This window comes from Chlorocebus sabaeus, chromosome 13 (genome assembly GCF_047675955.1).
Source record: "Chlorocebus sabaeus isolate Y175 chromosome 13, mChlSab1.0.hap1, whole genome shotgun sequence".
Lineage (NCBI taxonomy): Eukaryota > Metazoa > Chordata > Mammalia > Primates > Cercopithecidae > Chlorocebus > Chlorocebus sabaeus.
In genome coordinates this window covers 43,050,271-43,070,362 of record NC_132916.1, presented here as the reverse complement: position 1 = coordinate 43,070,362, position 20,092 = coordinate 43,050,271, and the positions used below count along the sequence as shown (strand labels likewise).

Here is a 20,092-nt window from a genome sequence, read left to right as displayed (position 1 = left end):
TTTGTTTAAAAATAAATATTTACCTTATAGTACATTTGAGAAGAGTGGTGATTTATAATCAATAGGGATGCTTCCCCAGTTCCAAAAAGGTTTGGAGTCACTATAGTAGAACTTCTTGGAGGCAAGTTAAGATTCCCAAGAAGACCAAATACTTAATTCAAATGAAAAATATTCTCTGCAGTTACACTTGCTAGGATAAATTATGAAGATTATTAATCATTATGCAACAGGGTACTAGATAATCTCTTGATGGGATCAAGTAAAAGGGTCCCCCCCTGGCCCTGACCTTTTTTTAAAATTAGAGATGGAGTCTCACTCTGTTGCCCAGGCTGGTATTAAACTCCCAAGCTCAAGTGATCCTCCTGCTTTGGCCTCCCAAAGTATTGGGATTATAGGTGTGAGCCATCATGCCTGGCCAATGTTTTCTTTTAATAAGTTTGCAAAAGGATCATTAAGGGGGACTTTAGTTAATGTTGTCGAAATGGTATTTAGGAAATAGTTTTAGGCTGCCATTATTTTCAGATACCTTTCCATGCTCAATTTAAGTAATACAATCCTGTCTGCCTAAGTGACCCTATCAGTTTCAGGTGAATTTAGCTTATTTTTTCAATTCTCTGAAAAAGTAAGTTACAAATTATGTTACTACTAAACAAAACATCAGTAGGCATTTGTTAGGATCTTGGGAAACCAAAAAGAATATAGTTTTTCCTTCCTTTAAAAAACTCAGGGCTGTATGGCAGACAGCTATATAGTCAAATATTTACCAGATGGTATATGCATGCCTACAGATATATGCGTATATATATATTAAGCATTATTATATGGGAGCTTAATGGAAACTTTTATGTGTGATGCATGCGTCACTCAAGATACCTTTTTTTGGGTTTTTTTTTTTTTGAGACGGGATCTCGCTCTGTTGTCCAAGCTGGAGTCCAATGGCACAATCTGGGCTCACTGAAACCTCCGCCTCCTGGGTTCAGGTGATCCTCCTGCCTCGGCCTCCCAAGTAGCTGGGATTACAGGCACCTGCCACCACGCCCAGCTAATTTTTGTATTTTTGATAGAGACAGAGTTTTGCCATGTTGCTCAGGCTGGTCTTGAACTCCTGGCCTCAGGTGATCCACCCACCTCAGTCCCCCAAAGTGCTGGAATTGCAGGCATGAGCCATGGTGCCCAGCCAGAATTAATGTTTAAAGAGTGCTTGCTATATGCCAAGTAGTATTCTAAGAAACTTTACATGTATTAATTCTTTTTTTTTTTTTTTTTGAGACAGGTTCTCACTCTGTTGCCCAGGCTGGAATGCAGTTGCACAACAATCATAGCTTACTGCAGTCTCTAATTTCTGGGCTCAAGTCATCCTCCCACCTCAACCTCCTGGGTAGCTGGGATTACAGGCATGTGCCACCATGCTCAGCTATTTAAAAATGTTTTTTTCTTTTTTTGGTAGAGGTGGGGTCTCTGTGTTGCTCAGGCTGGTCTTGAACTCCTAGCCTCAAGTGATCCTTCTGCTTCAGCTTCCCAAAGTACTGGGATTATAGGTGTAAGCTGTGACTTCTTCTAGTCTTCTTATTACCCTATGTGATAGGTTCTGTTGTTATTTTATAGACGAGAAATCTGAGAGGTTACAACTTGACCAAGGTCACACAGCTAGTAAATGACAGAGTTGTGACTCAAACATAAGCGTTCTAGCTCGAGTCTGTATTCTTTGTTTTTTTGAGACAGAGTCTCGCTCTGTTGCCCAAGCTGGAGTGCACAGGTGCAGTCTTGGCTCACTGCAACCTCTGCCTCCCAGGTTCAAGCGATTCTCCTGCCTTGGCCTTCTGAGTAGCTGGGATTACAGGCATGTGCCACCACACCCACAAAAATACTAATTTTTGTGTTTTTAGTAGAGACGGGGTTTCAGCATGTTGGCCAGGCTGGTTTCGAACTTCGGACCTCAGGTGATCCACCCACCTTGGCCTCCCCAAGTGCTGGGATTACAAGCATGAGCCAACGTGCCTGGCCTGAGTCTGTATTCTTAACTACTGCATTGCTTCTTAGTGTGGGCATTTTTGAGGAGCCGAGTGAAGAGGAGAGCACTGAGACAAAGGGAACACTATATGTGAAAAAGTACACAGAAGTCTTGATAAAACAGGAAGCCAGTCACAAAAGGCCCTGTAGTCCAGGCCAGATTTGGTTCCTTATTCTTAGGTCTGTGGCAAGCCATGGAAGGGTAAAAGCAAAGAAGATTTGGCCTTCATTATGTATTGCTTGGGTTACTCTAGAAGCAGTGGGGCATATGGTGTTTTATTCTTCCATTCTAAGATGCTATTTACAGTAAGAAACACTATCAAATTAAAGATAGCTTTCTAGGAATAAAACTACAATAAAATTACACATAACTTTGTTTTTAAACCAGAATTTGTTTTAAGCCAAAAATAAAAAGTGTCTGTCTATACAGTTTATATTATATAAGACTTCATTGATACATCACTTCTTCACATTGAAAATCCAAAGACTTGACTTTTCTTTTTTTTTTTTTGAGACAGGGTTTTGCTCTTGTTGCCCAATCTGGAGTGCAGGGGCACGATCTCGGCTCATTGCAACCTCTGCCTCCCAGATTCAAGTGATTCTCTTGCCTCAGCCTCCCGAGTAGCTGGGATTACAGGCATGCACCACCACACCTGGCTGATTTTTTGTATTTTTAATAGAGATGGAGTTTCTTCATGTTGGTCAGGCTGGTCTCAAACTCCCGACCTCAGGTGATCCACCCACCTCAGCCTCCCAAAGTGCTGGGATTACAGGCATAAGCCACCACATCTGGCCAAAAATCCAAAGACTTTTCTAAATTATGCTAGGCAGTCTGTAGTATTATTGGGCATTCTTCAGTTATGCATAACATTAGAGTAACACCACATTTTCTGTAATGTGGTTCTCCTGATCTTAATTTTCCTTGTTTTAATATATTGACTTTATCGTTTAAACTGAACAATCAATTTGCATCCGAAGCAGAACTGAGATGAGGGGACTAGAAATGGGAGGCAAAAATGATATTTCTTTACGGCCAAGGAAGAGAAAATGAATATTTCAGTAACCCAAAGAATTTTTGTTTAAGTAAGTTTTCTTAACCTATTTTTTTTCTATTCTCCTTTTTACCTTCCTTATCTTCTTAGAAGTAATTGTTGGTACATTCCGTTTATATTTCGAGAAGCAAATCGGGTTAATTATCATATATCCCATTTGAGTATCCTTCTGTATATGTACAATAGAGAGCACTTAGTGACTGCAAACATAAAAATAAAATTATTTTTAAAAATTATTTTAATAACCATGTGACCTAGCAATTCTACTCCTTAAGTGTATGCCCAAAATAATCGAAAACAGTTCAAACAAGAATTTGCATACAAATGTTTGTAGTAGCATTATTCATAATAGCCAAAAAGTGGAAACAATCTAAATGTCCGTGAGCTAATACATGAATAAGCAAAATATGGTATATCTAAACAGTGGAATATTATTTAGTCATAAAAAGGAATGAAGTACTGTATATGTTACAACAGGAATGAATCTTGAAAACATTATTCTAAGTAAATGAAGCCAGATTCAAAAGACCACATATTATATGATTTTGTTCAGATATCCCTGACTTACAGTTGTTTGACTTTATGAGTATGTGAAAATGATTCAGTAGAAACCATACTGTGAGCACCCATAAATTATTCTGTTTGTCACTTTCAGTATAGTATTCAAAAATAACATGAAAAATTCAACCCTTAATTATAAAATAGGGCTTGTGTTAGATGATTTTGCCCAACTGTAGGCTAATGCTAGTATTCTGAGTACATTGAAGGTTGGCTAGGTAGGCTAAGCGGTGATGTTCAGTGGGTTAGGTGTGCTAAATGCACTTTCAACTTACAACATTTTCAATTTACATTGGGTTTATTGAGATGTTACCCCATGGTAAGTCACGGAGCATCTATGTGTGAAATTTCCAGAATAGGTAAATTCACGAAGACCAAAAGTAGATCAGTGGTTGCCAGCAGCTAGGGTTACAAATGGGGAGTGACTGCTACTGGGTACAGGGTTTCTTTTTGAAATTACGAAAATGTTCTGGAATTAGTGGTGATGGTTGTACAATATTGTGAATATACGAATTACCACTGAATTATATACTTTACAGGGTAAATTTTGTGGTATGTGAATTATATCTTGCTTTCTTTTAAGTATTCATATATTTTTTTTAAAGTATTTATGTGCGGGGCAAAATAAATGTCACTGATAATCTATAAGCAGTGTTAAGATGTATTATAACATACATTCCAGTTAAGGCCAGGTAAACAAGAGAGATAGATCTCTGGGCTGTTTCTTGTTTTTTAGCATTCCAGGATATGAACCAAAAGTGTGACTCCCTTAATGGCAAAATGTGATGCAATCTGAATTAATGTAAATAATGAATATGTTCATTAGCAAATGGGCAAGTCAGTCTTGGAAGCATAGAAAAAGGAGTCATGGGGCAAGTGTTGGCAATGGCCACCTTGTTTGTCTACACAGTCTACGATGTATTGAGAGAGAGTTTCAGCCAACCAACAGAAAAATTTCAAGTCTGTCTGTAGACTTGTAACAGTAGGTTATCATAGCCTGGCACCTTAAACATTCAGTTACTCTAACTAATTTGCTTTTTCCACTCATACTTCCTTAACTTCTGATTGGCTTTCAGAATAGATGTATCAACCAGGAGAAAATATGCTGAGCATAGAAACTTAAAGTATAATGATTCCTATTATGGCATTTCTCATGGGCTAGACAGTCTGATAGATGGGTCTTCAGTAGGCGTACTTACCTGGTTTTGAACCACTAAATACTGAGGACAAGGCAGGAGACATGAACCAGCATAACAGACACTATTCCAATAAACTTGTTAGGAATTAGGCTTTAATCATCATAGCCAGCATCTTTCCACCCCAATGGTGCATTGTAGCCAAACATGATAAATAGGGAATTTCCACATAAGATTTTCCTCCTCCCCTCCCCTCCCCTCTTTCCCTCTCTTTTTCTCTTTCTCCTTCCTTCTTCCCTCCCTCTCTTTCTTTTTTTTTGGGCAGGGTCTCGCTGTGTTCCCCAAACTGGAGTTCAGTGGTGTGACCATGGTTACTGTAGCCTTGACCCCCTGGGCTCAAGAGATCCTCCCACCTCAGCTTTACCAAGTTGCTGGGAGTATAGGCAATGCACCACCATGCCTAGTTGATTTTTAAATTTTTTGTAGGAATGGGGTCCCACTATGTTGCCCAGGCTCGTCTTGAACTCCTGGGCCCCAGCGGTTCTCCTACCTTGGCTTCCCAAGTGTCAGCCACTTTTCCCAGACTGAATAAGAATTTTCTTTGGCATTTTGCACCTCTTCTGTTGCCTGTTTTTTAGTGTTGAAAAACATGAGGCTTTTATAGGATAAGGTGATGCTGTGGGTAAACCATTAGGTAAGTCAGGGCTCGAAAACACTGTCATATGTATGTATTAATAAATTCTGAATCTGACTAAAAAAGTAACTTTCTAGCACTGTGGAACTCTTTGGTCATCATGCTACCATCTCTTTATCAGTCAGCTTCATGGTTTACTAAAAGAGTCATCAGTTGATTTTATGTGTGGCAAGCGGCAATATATTTTTTGTTAAATGCCATTAAAATTATATGTTTTAGATCCTACTGAGATAGCCCTCTTGTGAGAATAAGTCCTTTTTAAAATCCTGGTTATTATAGCATCACAGCTACATGCCTTAAAACCTAGTCTGCTCATTGTGCAGTATCTGGATTAAAAATACTCTACTGATAACTGTTATTTGAAACAATTCTTTATATTTTCTTAATAGAGTTGATGATCTAATTTTTTCTTAGTAAAATACAATCATTTTTTTCCCTGAAATTAAAATTTATCTTTCAGGAAACAGAAGAAGAATATATCCCTTGGAGTCAAATCTCAAGATTGAAGTTGATGCTGTTTTTTTGTTTTCTTCATCAGGTTTGCCTGTCTGTCCTGAGCTGGTGAGGGAACACATACCTAAAACCAAGGATGTGGGACACTTTTTATCTGTCACTGGGACAGTGATTCGAACAAGTCTGGTGAAGGTTCTGGAGTTTGAGCGGGATTACATGTGTACCAAATGCAAGCATGTGTTTGTGGTCAAGGCTGACTTTGAGCAGTATTACACCTTTTGCCGGCCATCCTCATGTCCCAGCTTGGAGAGCTGTGATTCCTCTAAATTCACTTGCCTCTCAGGCTTGTCTTCATCTCCAACCAGGTGTAGAGATTACCAGGAAATCAAAATTCAGGAACAGGTAAATGATCACATAAATGAGATAAATAACAAATTTGAAGAAGTGTTTTTCAGCTTTGGGCACATTGTTAGGATTAGAGAACACAGAATGGATACAAATGGACTTGTGTTACCACTTGGTCGAAGATCAAGCTTGAAACTCTTCCACATGTATCTGAATATAGTCTTTAGAAACCATGCAATCATCATCCTTTTTAGGTAGAGCATTGACAAGAAAGTTGTGAAATGACTTAATTATGTTAAAATTAAAGAAGTGAATATTTAAGAAGTCTACCTTAGCTGTTCTTTACTGAAGAATAGAAGAAAATTAATGTTCTTAACTAAGGGATAGAAGATTAATTAATGCTTAAATTGTTAAACATTGGAGTGGCCAGGCATGGTGGCTTGTGCTTATAATCACAGCTACTCAGGAAGCTGAGGCAGGAAGATCACTTGAGCCAAGGAATTCTGGGCAGCAGTGAGCTATGGATCGTGTCTCTGTGTTCCAGCCTGGTTGACAGAGCAAGACTCTGTCTCTGAAAAAAAAAAAAAAAAAAAAATCACATTGGAGTGAACAGGATTTGGAGTTTGGATCGACCCTCTGTTATTTGCTGTGCTAAATGAAGTATTTGTAAACACTCTTTAACAAGTGAGAGTGAGCCTGATTTTCATTTGCTTGCAGCTTAAACACAAAAGTTTATTCTTACCTAAAATAATTAAGAGATAGGCAGTTCAAGGTTAGTTCATTGTTGAGAACTCAGACTCCTGTCTTTCTATTCAACCATTCTTCTTTCTTTCTCTCTTTCTTTTCTTTCTTTTGTCTTTTCTTTCCTTTCTTTCTCTCCTTCCTTCCTTCCCTCCCTCCCTCCTTCCTTCCTTCCCTCCCTCCCTCCTTCCTTCCTTCCCTCCCTCCCTCCTTCCTTCCTTCCCTCCCTCCCTCCCTCCTTCCTTCCTTCCTTCCCTCCCTCCCTCCCTCCCTCCCTCCCTCCCTCCCTCCCTCCTTCCTTCCTTCCTTCCTTCCTTCCTTCCTTCCTTCCTTCCTTCCTTCCTTCTTTCCTTCCTTCTTTCCTTCTTTCCTTCCTTCCTTTTTCTTTTTCTTTTTCTTTTTCTGAGTTTCGCTGTTGTTGCCCAGGCTGGAGTGCAATGGCGTGATCTTGAGTCACTGCAACCTCTACCTCCTGGGTTCGAGCATTTCTCCTGTCTCAGCCTCCCAAATAGCTGGGATTACAGGTGTGTGCCACTTTGCCTGGCTAATTCTGTATTTTTAATAGAGACAGGGTTTTGTGATGTTGGTCAGGCTGGTCTCACAACCCCTAACCTCAGGTGATCCACCCACCTCGGCCTCCCGAAGTGCTGGGATTACAGATAAGCCACCATACCCGGCCTCAACCGTTCTTAATACATGACTTCTCTTCTGATGATTGGCTGTGGGCCAGGATGCTGGCTACAACTCCATCACATGTGTGTTGTAGTCAGAGAACAAAAGGCAAAGTTGCCTACCACCTAACCAATTCTCCACTTAAGCAGTCTCCTTGCAAGTCTCTTGCATTGTCTGCTTATGATATCTCATTACTCAGAGTTCCATCATATGACTATATCTATGTTCAATGTTCAAGGGAACCTGGGAAATAGAGTCTTTGTATTAGGCACATGTCCGCATGAAATAAAACTAGGGTTCTGTTACTAAGGAGTAATCATAGGAACTGGGTGATTTGTCCCAGGTCTTTTGATTAGTGATCAGGAAAGAAATACCCCTCTTTTCTAGATAAAGTTAAGTTTGTTATTAAATTTAGTAGTTGTAGCATACGTTTACTTTGACCATCTGCAAGGTAGATTATATAGATTATATTTGGAGATATTTTCCATATTTGTATTTTATTTAGTGAATTCTTAAATTGATAGTAGACATAGTTTTCAAGAAAAATTACTTAAATCCCCATTATAATTAAATTGAATGATATACCAGAGAAATAGAAATAGTAATTTCAAGTACTGCTAGACTTCTGGATACTTAACATGTATTTAAGCATACTCAGAATCTGTTTTCTTTTCTTTGCTAGGTTCAAAGGCTATCTGTTGGAAGTATTCCACGATCTATGAAGGTTATTCTGGAAGATGACTTAGTGGATAGTTGCAAATCTGGTAAGAATGAATTTTTTTTTTTAGCTTGTGTAGTGGGTCCTAAAGTATTGATTAGGAAAAGCCACTTTTTATCTTTCCAAGATCACAGGCAAGGGAAATGTAGGGCTTTAATTGCTCACCTTGAGAATAGAAACTGGCATGCAGGTAGGAAGTGATAGCAGGAAGAGAGCTGGGCTAGACCTGTACAACAGCAGCTAGTCCAGGTGCTTGTTTTATGAATGAAGAACCTGACTCGCCTAAGGTCACTGAGAGAGTTATGTGGCATAACTAGAACATGAATCCAGAACCACTGATGTCTAATTTAAGGCTCTTTTCAGTGCACTATAGCTTAACAGCAGAAACTTTAAAAAAATGTAGTGGATTCAGTGGGCATTTTTATAAAATGAATTAGAGAATGCGACTCTGTGAGATGCTGCTGCATGTCTTATTGGTGCCTAGAAGAAAGGACATCACTCCTGTCTGCTCTGTGCTGGTGACACCATGATAGGAGTCACCGATTTTGGTCTGCTGTCTTCTGAGGGTCCTCAATGTTTTCATTGGCTGATCACCTGAATTGGGAGGGAACTTGAAACCCATACTCAATGAAGAACTATACATGTTTAGCATGGAGAAGCCTGAGGAAGGACATGACAGCCAACTTTCAATAGTTAGAAGACTGTCACATAGAAATAGAATTGTAATTACAGAAGATGCTACTGGGTTTCAGTGGGATAAGCCACAAGGGGTAGATTTCGACTCAATACCTAATAATTAGAGGTGTCTAACATGGGCCTTGGATGGTGATGAGTTCTTTTTCTCATAGATAGTCAAACAGCATATACTGTACATTGTTAGGGATTTAGGCCTTACAATGGCAGTTGATCTGGATAATCTATAATGTTCCAGGCAATTTAAAGACTTTCTGAGCCTCAGAACTGTTCTGGAAATCTGAGAGCTCCAAAAGCCTGATTGTTCCAGTGTCATTCTGAGTTTATGTTTTACTCTTTAGGCCAACCAGACTAGTCCTAAGCTCTCCTTTTCCCTCTCAACTCATCATATTCCCTTTCCTCACTGGGGAGACTAAGAAGAAATCAAACTTAAAAATATTTGTGGAAGGGTGATGTTTTAGTCATTTTGGGCTGTTAGTCCATTCTTGTGTTGCTATCAAGAAATACCTGAGACTGGGCAATTTATAAAGAAAAGAGGTTTAATTGGCTCACAGTTTCACAGGCTGTACAGGAAGCATGGTGCAGACATAGGCTCAGCTTCTTCTGAGGCCTCAGGAAGTTTACGATCATGGCAGAAAGGAGAGGGGGAGTAGGCATGTCACATGGGGAAAGTAGGAGAGACAGTGGGGAGGGAAGAGGTTTCACACACATTTAAATGAATAGAGCTCATTCGAACTCAGAGTGAGGGCTCCTTTATCACCAAAAGGACGGCCCAAGCCATTCATGAGGGATCCACCTGCATGATCCAGACACCTCCTACCAGGCCTCACCTCCAATACTGGGGATTATATCTCAACATGAGATTTGAGTGGGGACAAATATCCGAACTATATCAGGCTGCTCTAACAGATCACCATAGACTGGGTAGCTTCAACAACAAACATTTATTTCTCACAGTTTTGGAGACTGGAGGCTGGAGATCAGGGTGCCAGTGTGTTCGGATTCTGGTGAGGGACCTCTTCTAGGGTGCAGATAGCTGACGTATATTAACGTACAGTTGTCTAAATAGTATACTAATGAGATAACAGCTTTGATTATAGATTTCCTGCTAAGCAACCCCAGAATATGTCAGAATACCTTGCTCACATAGGACTAGATTTTAACCTAAATCTGTAATATCTATCTCAGCAAAGCAGTTCTTATATAAGCTCAGCCTGAACATGTAGCTATCCTTCAATTGAGAATAAGATCTTTTCATGCAGTTCATCTAAATTGAATTATTTCTGTACTGGAAATAAGTCTTAAGTTGTTTTTCTTTCAAATGTCATTAATAATGAAGGATGGAGAGAAGCAATCTATCAATAGCTATTTTTTCATATATCCTTAGCTATAAACCTCTGTGGGAATCAAAAAACATAAATAGTATATAATCCTTACCCTTCAGGAATTTACGATCTAGTTAGAGACCCCACTTCGGCATGTGCAGAGTAATGAAGTTGGAGGTTGTGTGCTGGTAAATGATAGTGCAGCAGGAGACCCGACAGATGGGTCTGACTGGGAATGGCTACAGTAGTAAAGATGCCACAGATTATGTAGGGGCACAGAGAGATTGGATTGTAGAAAACTAAGAATTTTAGCTTCCTGGAAACAACATTGCTTATAACATTACTTTTGAAAAATACAGAAGTTTAAGGTGAGTATCTATTGCCTTGGACTATCATGTATACCTCACAATTGTTCTGGTGATTATATGACTCTTCCATTCAGTAAGTATTTGAGTAAGGAAAACACATATATATTGAAGGGCCTTTAAGGGTATTAATTACTTTACAAATGTAAGGTAGGTTTAGTATAAGAAGAGCTAATATTTATTGAGCAATTACTGTGTTCTAGATATTGCATTAATTTATGTACATTATCCAATCTAATTCTCACTGTAGTACTATGATGTTAATATAATCATTCACATTTTGTGGGTCAAGAAACAGGCTTAGGTAGGGTAGGTAATTTGTCCAAGGTCACGTAGCCTGCGAGCAGTGGAGCTGGGATTTAAATCCAAATCTCGTGAGGTCAGTACTCTTGGCCATGCTTCAGTGCTCTATGTTTTCCACATAATAACCGCTTATTGACGTTAGATTATTACTTATGGGTCATATATCTAAACGTTAAGTTCCTCATTTAACTGGTTTAGAAACAACCTAAACATAATCCATTAAAATGACCATCACAGAGAATTGTTCCATGTGCTTATGTAAAGTTATCCCCAGTCATTTTTACCTAGAAATATGGGGTCAGACAATATAGTAAATGATCATCATTCCTGATTGGGTTTGAAAATCATTAAGTAGTGGCTTAGGAAAGATCTTGGAAACTTGTAAAGCACTTGCTTAATGTGTTTGTAACCATTTAGTATGAAGTTACCTTGAACTAGAAATGTGCCTCTATTCTGTGAATTGGCACCACCAGTTCCATGCATTTAGCATTTTCCTTTAGGAAATCAAAAACTATGCAGATTACTCATTGAAATTTAGAGAGTAAAAGGCATTTTTCATCAGCACATATCATATACTTGGCACAAAGGCTTGGAAATGAAGAATTGCCTGTTAGTTCTGAGACAGTGTTTATTATGCAAAATATAAATACCAGGATTGGGGTTGGGACATGTCCAATACCCTGTGTTCAACAAGATTAAAATTTGGGGGGATCAGGATTATGATTTTTTTCATGTTTGTTTTTGGCCCACTTTCTCCAGTACCAAAATATCGAATGCCAAACATTTGTATATACTTGTTAACTGATGCATTGCATTGTATGTTGTAATAAGTACAGATGGTAATGTTAGGCGAGTGTGCCTATAAACTACCCAGGGCCTCGTCGGAAAATGTATAAAAGTTGCTTCTGCCTACCAGGAATGGTGGGAGAGTTTCCTCAGGTAGGAGAGAACCATCAACAAGGAGCAAGCAGGATTGTATCCTGTGCTTTCATACTTTGTGGGAAGGAGCTTTGAAGTAGAACGGGTATTTATTCATTTCTTAGTTCATTGTTTCTTTGGTTCATTAAAAAAGATGAGGGTCAGTGAGTAGAATATTAACAAATGAGTTAAGTAAAAATGAACGTGTAAGAAACCCAAACTACCTGCCAGTCATCACAAGGTTGTCTCTTTTCCTGACTCCAAATTATAGTTTATTTAACCTTCTGGCTGCAGTTCCCACATCTCTTCTCTAAATGAGAGCTAAATGGTTAGAGACTCAGAGGATGAACATTTCACCCAATGTAACTATGATGAATGAATCATCCAGTAAACTATTTTCCCAGTGAAAAGTAATGATTTGGTATGATTATCATGTAGCAGGTTATGAAAAATAGGAAGTACTGACTTCGGCTTTTCACTTTACAGATACAAATGACTGTGGGGGACAAAAGTCAATAATCTGGGGTGTTATTCTGCCCCTAAATTGTTTTCTGGATGAGTGTACACATTGTAAACTCTAGTAAGGGAGTGATTTATTTCTAATGTCTGGTCCTTTGTCATTTTGAGTCTGTGCTCAGCATGCAGGATGCTACCACTGGACTCACTTAGTGCTTTTTCGTAGGTGATGACCTCACTATTTATGGGGTTGTAATGCAACGGTGGAAGCCCTTTCAGCAAGATGTGCGCTGTGAAGTGGAGATAGTCCTGAAAGCAAATTACATCCAAGTAAATAATGAGCAGTCCTCAGGGATTGTCATGGATGAGGAGGTCCGAAAGGAATTTGAAGATTTTTGGGAATACTATAAGAGTGATCCCTTTGCAGGTTTGTGTTTAAGGGCTAAAACTGATTATTATTAATGGTATTACATGCAGTGGTTAAATATGATGTCTGTGATTTGACAGTCTTATATGCCGCATAACTCGATGGCTGAGTTTAAAGGGTAGGATTAGTGAGTACCTCTAGCTCTAGTCTCCTTTTGAAGCCCTTTTCTGCCATACTCTTCTATTTAGCAAATTGCCTGGAGATATTCCATTTCTAACTATTATTTTAAACACCTCATACACTGCCAAACAATTTCAGAGTTTCCTATCATATCAATTAAAAATATAGTTCTTTAAAAAGACAAAACTCTTCCTATTATGAACCCTCATCCAATTAAAGCCATTGTTTCTCTTTGATGTATTTTCCATAATAAAGATAACTTTACCCTATTTTGGCTGAAGATTTTAAAATAGGGAATAACTAGGAAAAAGATGAGAGATAGAAGATGCAGACAATAAGCTTTGTCATCACAAGCAAAAATTTTGACTGTGACATTCAGGTATAATTACAAAGAATAAAACATCACAGCCATTGGGCTTGTAGTGTATTTTATTGATAAATCCCGAGTGTATAAAGTGCCAATTAAATCTTCAAGTGCCTGTTTTCATTTCTCCATAGAGACATCTTCTGAGAAAAATAAACTGAAGCCAGTAATAGACATTTCTAATAACACTCCCCTCAAATCTAAGAGATACTGATTACCTTATTCTTAAATCACATGCTATATTAGATAGGTATTATTTTAAAAAATAAGGCTTCTGGCTGGGTGTGGTGGCTCATGCCTGTAATCCCAGCACTTGGAGAGGCCAAGGCGGGTGGGTCACTTGAGGTCAGGAGTTTGAGACCAGCCTGGCCAACATGGTGAAACCCTGTCTCTACTAAAAATACAAAAATTAGCCAGGTGTGGTGGCGTGCACCTCTAGTCCCAGCAACTTATGTGACTGAGACAGGAGAATTGCTTGAGCCTGGGGGGCGGAGGTTGCAATGAGCCAAGATCACGCCACTGCACTCCAGCCTGGGTGACAGAGTGAGACTCTGTCTCAAAAAAATAAAAATTAATAATAATAATAATAATAAGGCTTCCATTTCCCTAAATAGGAACAGTTTGCTTTTTATTTTATGGGATTTTTTTTGTGTGTGTGCGTAAGTGTATAGCACATTAGTAGCTCCTGTTCTTTTATCTGATCTGTATAGAAAGAAGCAAATGTTCTCTACATTATAGATTTATGAAGCAGGCACTTTAAGAATCATACATTTTTAAATGATTTTTTAAATTAAAATGTTTTCTTTTTTTTTTTTTTTTTTTTAAGTAGACGAGGTTCTTACTATGCTATATTTCCGAGGCTGGTCTTGAACTCCTAGGCTCAAGCGATCCTCACACCTCCATCTCCCAAAGTGCTGAGATTATACTGTGCCCAGCCTGAACAGCCTGAAAATGGTTTCTTAGGATTCTATCCTTATAAAAATTTGTAACTCTTCCTTGGACCACTGTTACTTATTTATTACAGTGTCTCAGCTCAGTTCTACCTCTTAACAATGAAGGGAAGGCCATCATATGCTACTCTAACTAGATCTTCAAACGCGCTTTGTGCTGGCAATTAATCTGTCTTGTTTTAATTAGGCTACTGTTGCATGAGCCATTTGTTGGATAAAAGGCAGAAGTAAATATAATAATCTTGTGAGAAATATAAGTAGGAAGATAGCAAGAAAATGAGGCAATATTTCTCTTGTTAGTGTGAATGAATTCTCTCTTAGTTTCCTATGGACCAGCACCAGTGCACTGTATTCCTCCATTTCAGAGTGTTGGTGAGTGTGTTGGAGGGAGGAGAGGTGAAGTTGGGAAGGTGTATCCAACAGAACATCTTCATTTTGCTAGTCTAAAGCTGGAGAATGCTTTGCTGCTCAGCACTTGAAGGTTGACTTGCTTAAGACCTGATCCTGTGGGTACTGACTAGAATGAACCTAGGGGCCTTATTCTGATCTGCTGTGACCTGAGGGATTCCTTGACCCTGGTGCTTAGATGTTAGATAGAAACCCAGATGTAAGGGTTGGAGTGTTTTGGGCCATCTGAACCCACTTTGGGGGTGACTGACGTATCTTTACTTCTGAAATTACTGAGGGCCTACTAAGTTCTCTTCATTGAGATGACTGAGGGCCACACAAGAGTAGATAACTAGGCCTTTGCCACACTATTGACATGGTCTAGAACTAGAAATTTGGGAGGGAGGTGAGGATGGGGAAGGTATTGGTGCTAATGCATTTTTTTCCATGATACAGCCATGAGAGCTTCTGCTGCCATGATCGAAGGAATCAAGCTTTTCAACTTAGACAACAAATTTAGGATAATGGCCCTTCCTTTTTGCTTCTTTCTGGGACCCCAGTCCTACCTTTGTAGTCTTTTGTGTTGACTACAGCGTGAGGAAATCTTTAGATCAGAAAGATGCACAAGTAGTACAGGTAATAAAATAGCTAACAGTTACAGTTAAGTAGTTCTCACTATATGCCAGTTATTATTTATCTGTTGTACACTTATCAACTCCCTTAATCCTCAACAATTCTGTCTTGATACCATTATAATCTCCATTTTACAGATAAGAAATGGAGGCAGAGGTTAAGAAGCTTGCCCAAGGTCAGACAGTTGGTAATTAATAGCACTGGGATTTGTATCCAAACATGACACCAGAGCCTGTCCTCTTACCACAGGGATATGCTTCCCATCTGCATGTTACTCAGTAAAATTGGCTCTAAGTTCTGGCTTGTGTAACTCTCAGATCAATTTGCCTACTCTTGAACCTGTTTGTTGGGGCTACTTCTTCTTTCCTTCCTTGTGTAATCAGTAGATTCTGGTCACAATTTACCTACCTGCTGTCAAGTCTTACCTGCTTGGATTCCTGACCTTTTCTCTAGGCTTTCTACTTCGAAACAGGGAGGGATTCCTTTGGCAAATAATGAACTTTCTGGATTTACTAAATCTTCTGGTTCCTTTTTTACTAAAAGATTTTCTTTCTTCACCATTTCTGCCATCGCAGGCCACATCATCATACATTAGTTGCCACTGAATCAATGTTGATTCATTACAAAAAGTAGCCTTTGTGTATAGGGCTATAAGTCGTGGAAAGGCTCAGGAATGGCTTGTTGGAATTCCATAGGTTGATTAGGCCAATGACTGAATGAAATACCTGCTTTATTCATGGAAGAGAAAGGCAGATTCTCAGATTTGGTGCATTATTTCTGAAAACAGAACCCCAAACAGTGATATTCTTTTATTTAAAGCACATGATCAGAGGAATTCAAGATCTCATGCTTACACTGCTAGGGTTGTGGTGTGCAGTGATTTTCTTAATGCCTCGATGCCCCTGTTACTTTGTTCCAGATGAAACAGAATTTACCAGAATGCTCAGAGCAAATGCTGAATTGACTTGGAGGGTGGATTTTTTTACTTATTTCTTCTACCTTTGGAGAAGCTTCATGAGCTCCAGCTACCTCTGTATTTAAAGATTACTGACTTGTATGATCTGACTCATTATTTCTGAGATTGAATGCCTTCCTTTTATTTAGGCGGTGGAGTAATTTTACTGAAATTACCACATAGAAAGTACATACGGTGGCTCATACCACTCATAAATGCTGGGTGGTAATCCCAGCACTTTGGGAGGCCAGTAGGAAAGGATCGCTTGAGACTGGGGGTGAGATAAGCCTGGGCAACATAATGAGACCACGTTGCTCCAAAAAAAAAAAAAAAAAAAATTAGCTGGGCATGGTACTGTACACCTGCCATCCCAACTACTCAAGAGGCTGAGGTAGAAGGATTGCTTGAGCCCAGGAGTTTGAGGCTGCAATGAGCTATGATCACGCCACTGCACTCCAGCCTAGGTGACAGAGTGAGACCCTGTCTCAAAAAAATAGGACATTTTGAACCAAAACAAAGTTATTTCCTCCTTTAATCCTGTTAGTATTTAGAATTGGACCTCCTGATCATTTCACATAATAGAGTTTATTTAAATGAGGATGGTCATATAGTAAAGGAAAGGAAATTTCAGTTGGGGTTTCTTGAAAATTATTGCTGATTTCTGATCTTTCTGCTTTTCCTAGGAAGGAATGTAATATTGGCTAGCTTGTGCCCTCAAGTGTTTGGAATGTATCTAGTAAAGCTTGCTGTGGCCATGGTGCTGGCTGGTGGGATTCAAAGGACTGATGCGACAGGAACACGGGTCAGAGGTTAGTACCTATTTAGAAATTTTGAGTAATACTGACACATGGAGAGAAGCTAGAACTTTTTCTTTCCCGAATAAAAACTGCTTGTTGGGTTTTATTTTCCAGATGTAATCTTATAAAGCTGACAGTTGTCTGAATATCTCATACTTAGTCTAGCATCTATATATTAGAAGCTACTTTATAGAGTTCCAGAAAGACTGAAAGAAGTTACATTTTTCTATGGCATGTACTTTTGCTATAGCCTATAAGAATGCCACAAAATAAAATTGTTTCTATTACTGTGTTTTTTGTTGGATCCCCGGTCTGTTTTCAAAAGGAAAAAGATTAGAAATAGTGCATTTTAATGTCTCCAGTCAGTGTCTCTCCATCTGTGGCTGTCACTGTGTTTCTCTTAGACTGCTGCTTTCAGTCATCTGCCTGCTGATTCCCCTTCTGCTGGTAGATAGTAAATGTGCCATCTGCCATGGGGTGCTGCTGCAGGTCACACCTTCAAGAAAAGATTACTCTTAAGTGTATAATTATGTCCAGATGGCAGAAAGCTCTTTTGCAGCTAACACACTTAACCAGAGTCTGGCATACGGGTTATTATGTCCCCGTATGTGGGCCATAATAACCAAAAATTAAACCAAAAGACTAAAAGGACATTATTATAAATCAGGCTGTTAGTAGAGACTCAAAAGCCATATAGTACAGTGTAGAATAATAAGTATAAGGTGTACTTATATGTTTTGATCACCTACTGTTTTGCAAGGCACTCTGCCAAATGTTGAGCTTAAATAGAGGTTTCTTATTAATGTATTTAGGAAACACTTGAGTATTGCTGAATAAACTTGGTCAGTGAAATCATATGTACCACATGATATGCACATGTTATTTATGCTACATTTGCAAAATGAGTACTTATTTTAAGATACATATTTCACTAAGTTACTAAATGAACTTTTCATAAATGAAAAGGTCTTAACTGTTGGAAACATAAGTAATTTGATATTTATAAAGTACTTGTAAAATCCCTAATACTTCTAAGTACTTAAATAAAAATAGAATAAAATACTCGTATGACTTGTATGCAAGGATTTAATCATAGTAGTTTGTTATTTAAAAATAGAGTAAATCAGAAACTTTATAAGCCAAACATTTTTTATTTGTTTTTGTAGAGATGGAGTCTTGCCCAGGCTGGTCTCACATTTCTGGGCTCAAGTGACCCTCCTGCCTTGGCCTCCCAAATGCTGGGATTACAAGTGTGAGCCACCACACCAAGCCCAGATATTTTTTAAAATGTTAAACATAGGCCTAAACATCTGGAAATAGCACATAATTTATTAATAGAATTTAGATTCTATGTCACATTTAGTAATCAATTAAGGATTGTTATGTTTATGACAGTTAACTTTTCTAAAGATTTTCTAGTTAAATCCTTTCTCAAACAACCCTATGGAAAAGTACACAGTAAAAACACTATGTAAAATTTTGTTGGCATTCCAAATAGATCATTTTCTAATTATTCTTAGTTCATGGGCCCTTTTATAGAAATTTAAAACTTCACATATTTGCTTTTTCCTAGGTGAATCTCATCTTTTATTGGTTGGAGATCCTGGCACAGGGAAATCTCAATTCCTCAAATATGCAGCAAAGATTACACCAAGATCTGTGCTGACCACAGGAATTGGATCTACTAGTGCAGGTATTCTATGTGACAATTTCAAGTAATGTAACATTACTTCAGAAGTTAACACAATGTTTTTTTCTAAGGAAAAACTACCTATAATGGGATAAATTCCAAGCTAATGTTTAAGTTACTGCTAAAAAAGGAAGGAAATATGCAATGTTATTTTGGCTCTAAGAAAATATCTTGAAAGCTCCACCTTCACTTTGCATCTTAGTTTTGAACAACCCTATTCAGTTTTCTCATTCTCTAGTGATTACCTTCATACTTTTATGCAGGAAAAAGTCCGTATCATCTGGCATTTTATGAAGACTCAGCAACCAGAATGTTAGACTAAAGAGGGGGATATTTCACTTTACCAAATAGATAGATGGCATACAGCTTAAAGCATTTTCATGCTTATAAATCTGATAGGCAACAGTAGCGCCTACTGAAATTTCTTAGGTAGGGAATGTTTATTAGTATTTGGAAAATATACTTCCATCATTGCAATGTGGAGCTTCATTCATAAGTTGTAATGATTCTTTAGCAAGTACATTTAAAAACCTTTGCAGGTAGAATGTCAAGATTTGATTATAAATAAAGTGACCTAGCGAATTTAGAAAAAAAATATTAAAAAAAAAAATGTTTGGGCCGGGTGCAGTGGCTTACACCTGTAATCCCAGCACTCTGGGAGGCTAAGGCAGGCAGATCACGAGGTCAGGAGATCGAGACCATCCTGGCTAACACAGTGAAACCCCGTCTCTACTAAAAATACAAAAAAATTAGCTGGGTGTGGTGGCGGCGCCTGTAGCGCCAGCTACTCAGGAGGCTGAGGCAGGAGAATGGCGTGAACCTGGGAGGCGGAGCTTGCAGTGAGCGGAGATCACACCACTGCACTCCAGCCTGGGCGACGGAGCAAGACTCTGTCTCAAAAAACAAACAAACAAATGAACAAAAAGTAGGTTTGATGCTATTTTGTATTTTTACAGTTTTGACTGGGTGATGTTTCTGGTCTTCTAAAAACAAACTCTTGGCTTCACACATTTTAAAAGTGTTTGCTGCTTGTGAAGGAAGTCAGATTAACTTCCATTGGCCTAATGAATGCTCAAATTTCTAATGAGAAACTTACACTTTAAAATTTATCATACAACAGAAAATGGCCCATTAATGGTCCTATATAAGTGGAAAACTGTTATTAAAGGGGTCTCAGGTTTTGAAATATAAACAGTGTATTAACCATCGACAAGAATGGATCTTTGGAATTGAGAAGAGTAGACAAACTTCAGGATACTAGGCACGAATATATAAAGAACATTTCCCATGCATTTTAAATCCGTATGACCCAGTGTTCTAAGTTCTGTAT

The 20,092-nt window shown here is 38.6% G+C and overlaps 1 protein-coding gene across 3 annotated transcripts in view; it reads left to right on the top strand.

Annotated features, from left to right (window-relative positions):
* The window catches only part of MCM9 (minichromosome maintenance 9 homologous recombination repair factor), a 119,803-nt gene that overhangs the window by 4,407 nt on the left and 95,304 nt on the right, over positions 1-20,092 (top strand). For 2 of the 3 annotated variants that reach the window (XM_038000975.2, XM_008007217.3), the window contains exons 3-7: positions 5,989-6,305; positions 8,344-8,425; positions 12,666-12,866; positions 16,959-17,084; positions 18,646-18,765. In XM_038000975.2, coding sequence (XP_037856903.1) covers positions 5,989-6,305; positions 8,344-8,425; positions 12,666-12,866; positions 16,959-17,084; positions 18,646-18,765 — 846 coding nt within the window. The remainder of the gene's footprint in view (positions 1-5,988; positions 6,306-8,343; positions 8,426-12,665; positions 12,867-16,958; positions 17,085-18,645; positions 18,766-20,092) is intronic. The other variant, XM_008007218.3, reaches the window with a different exon arrangement.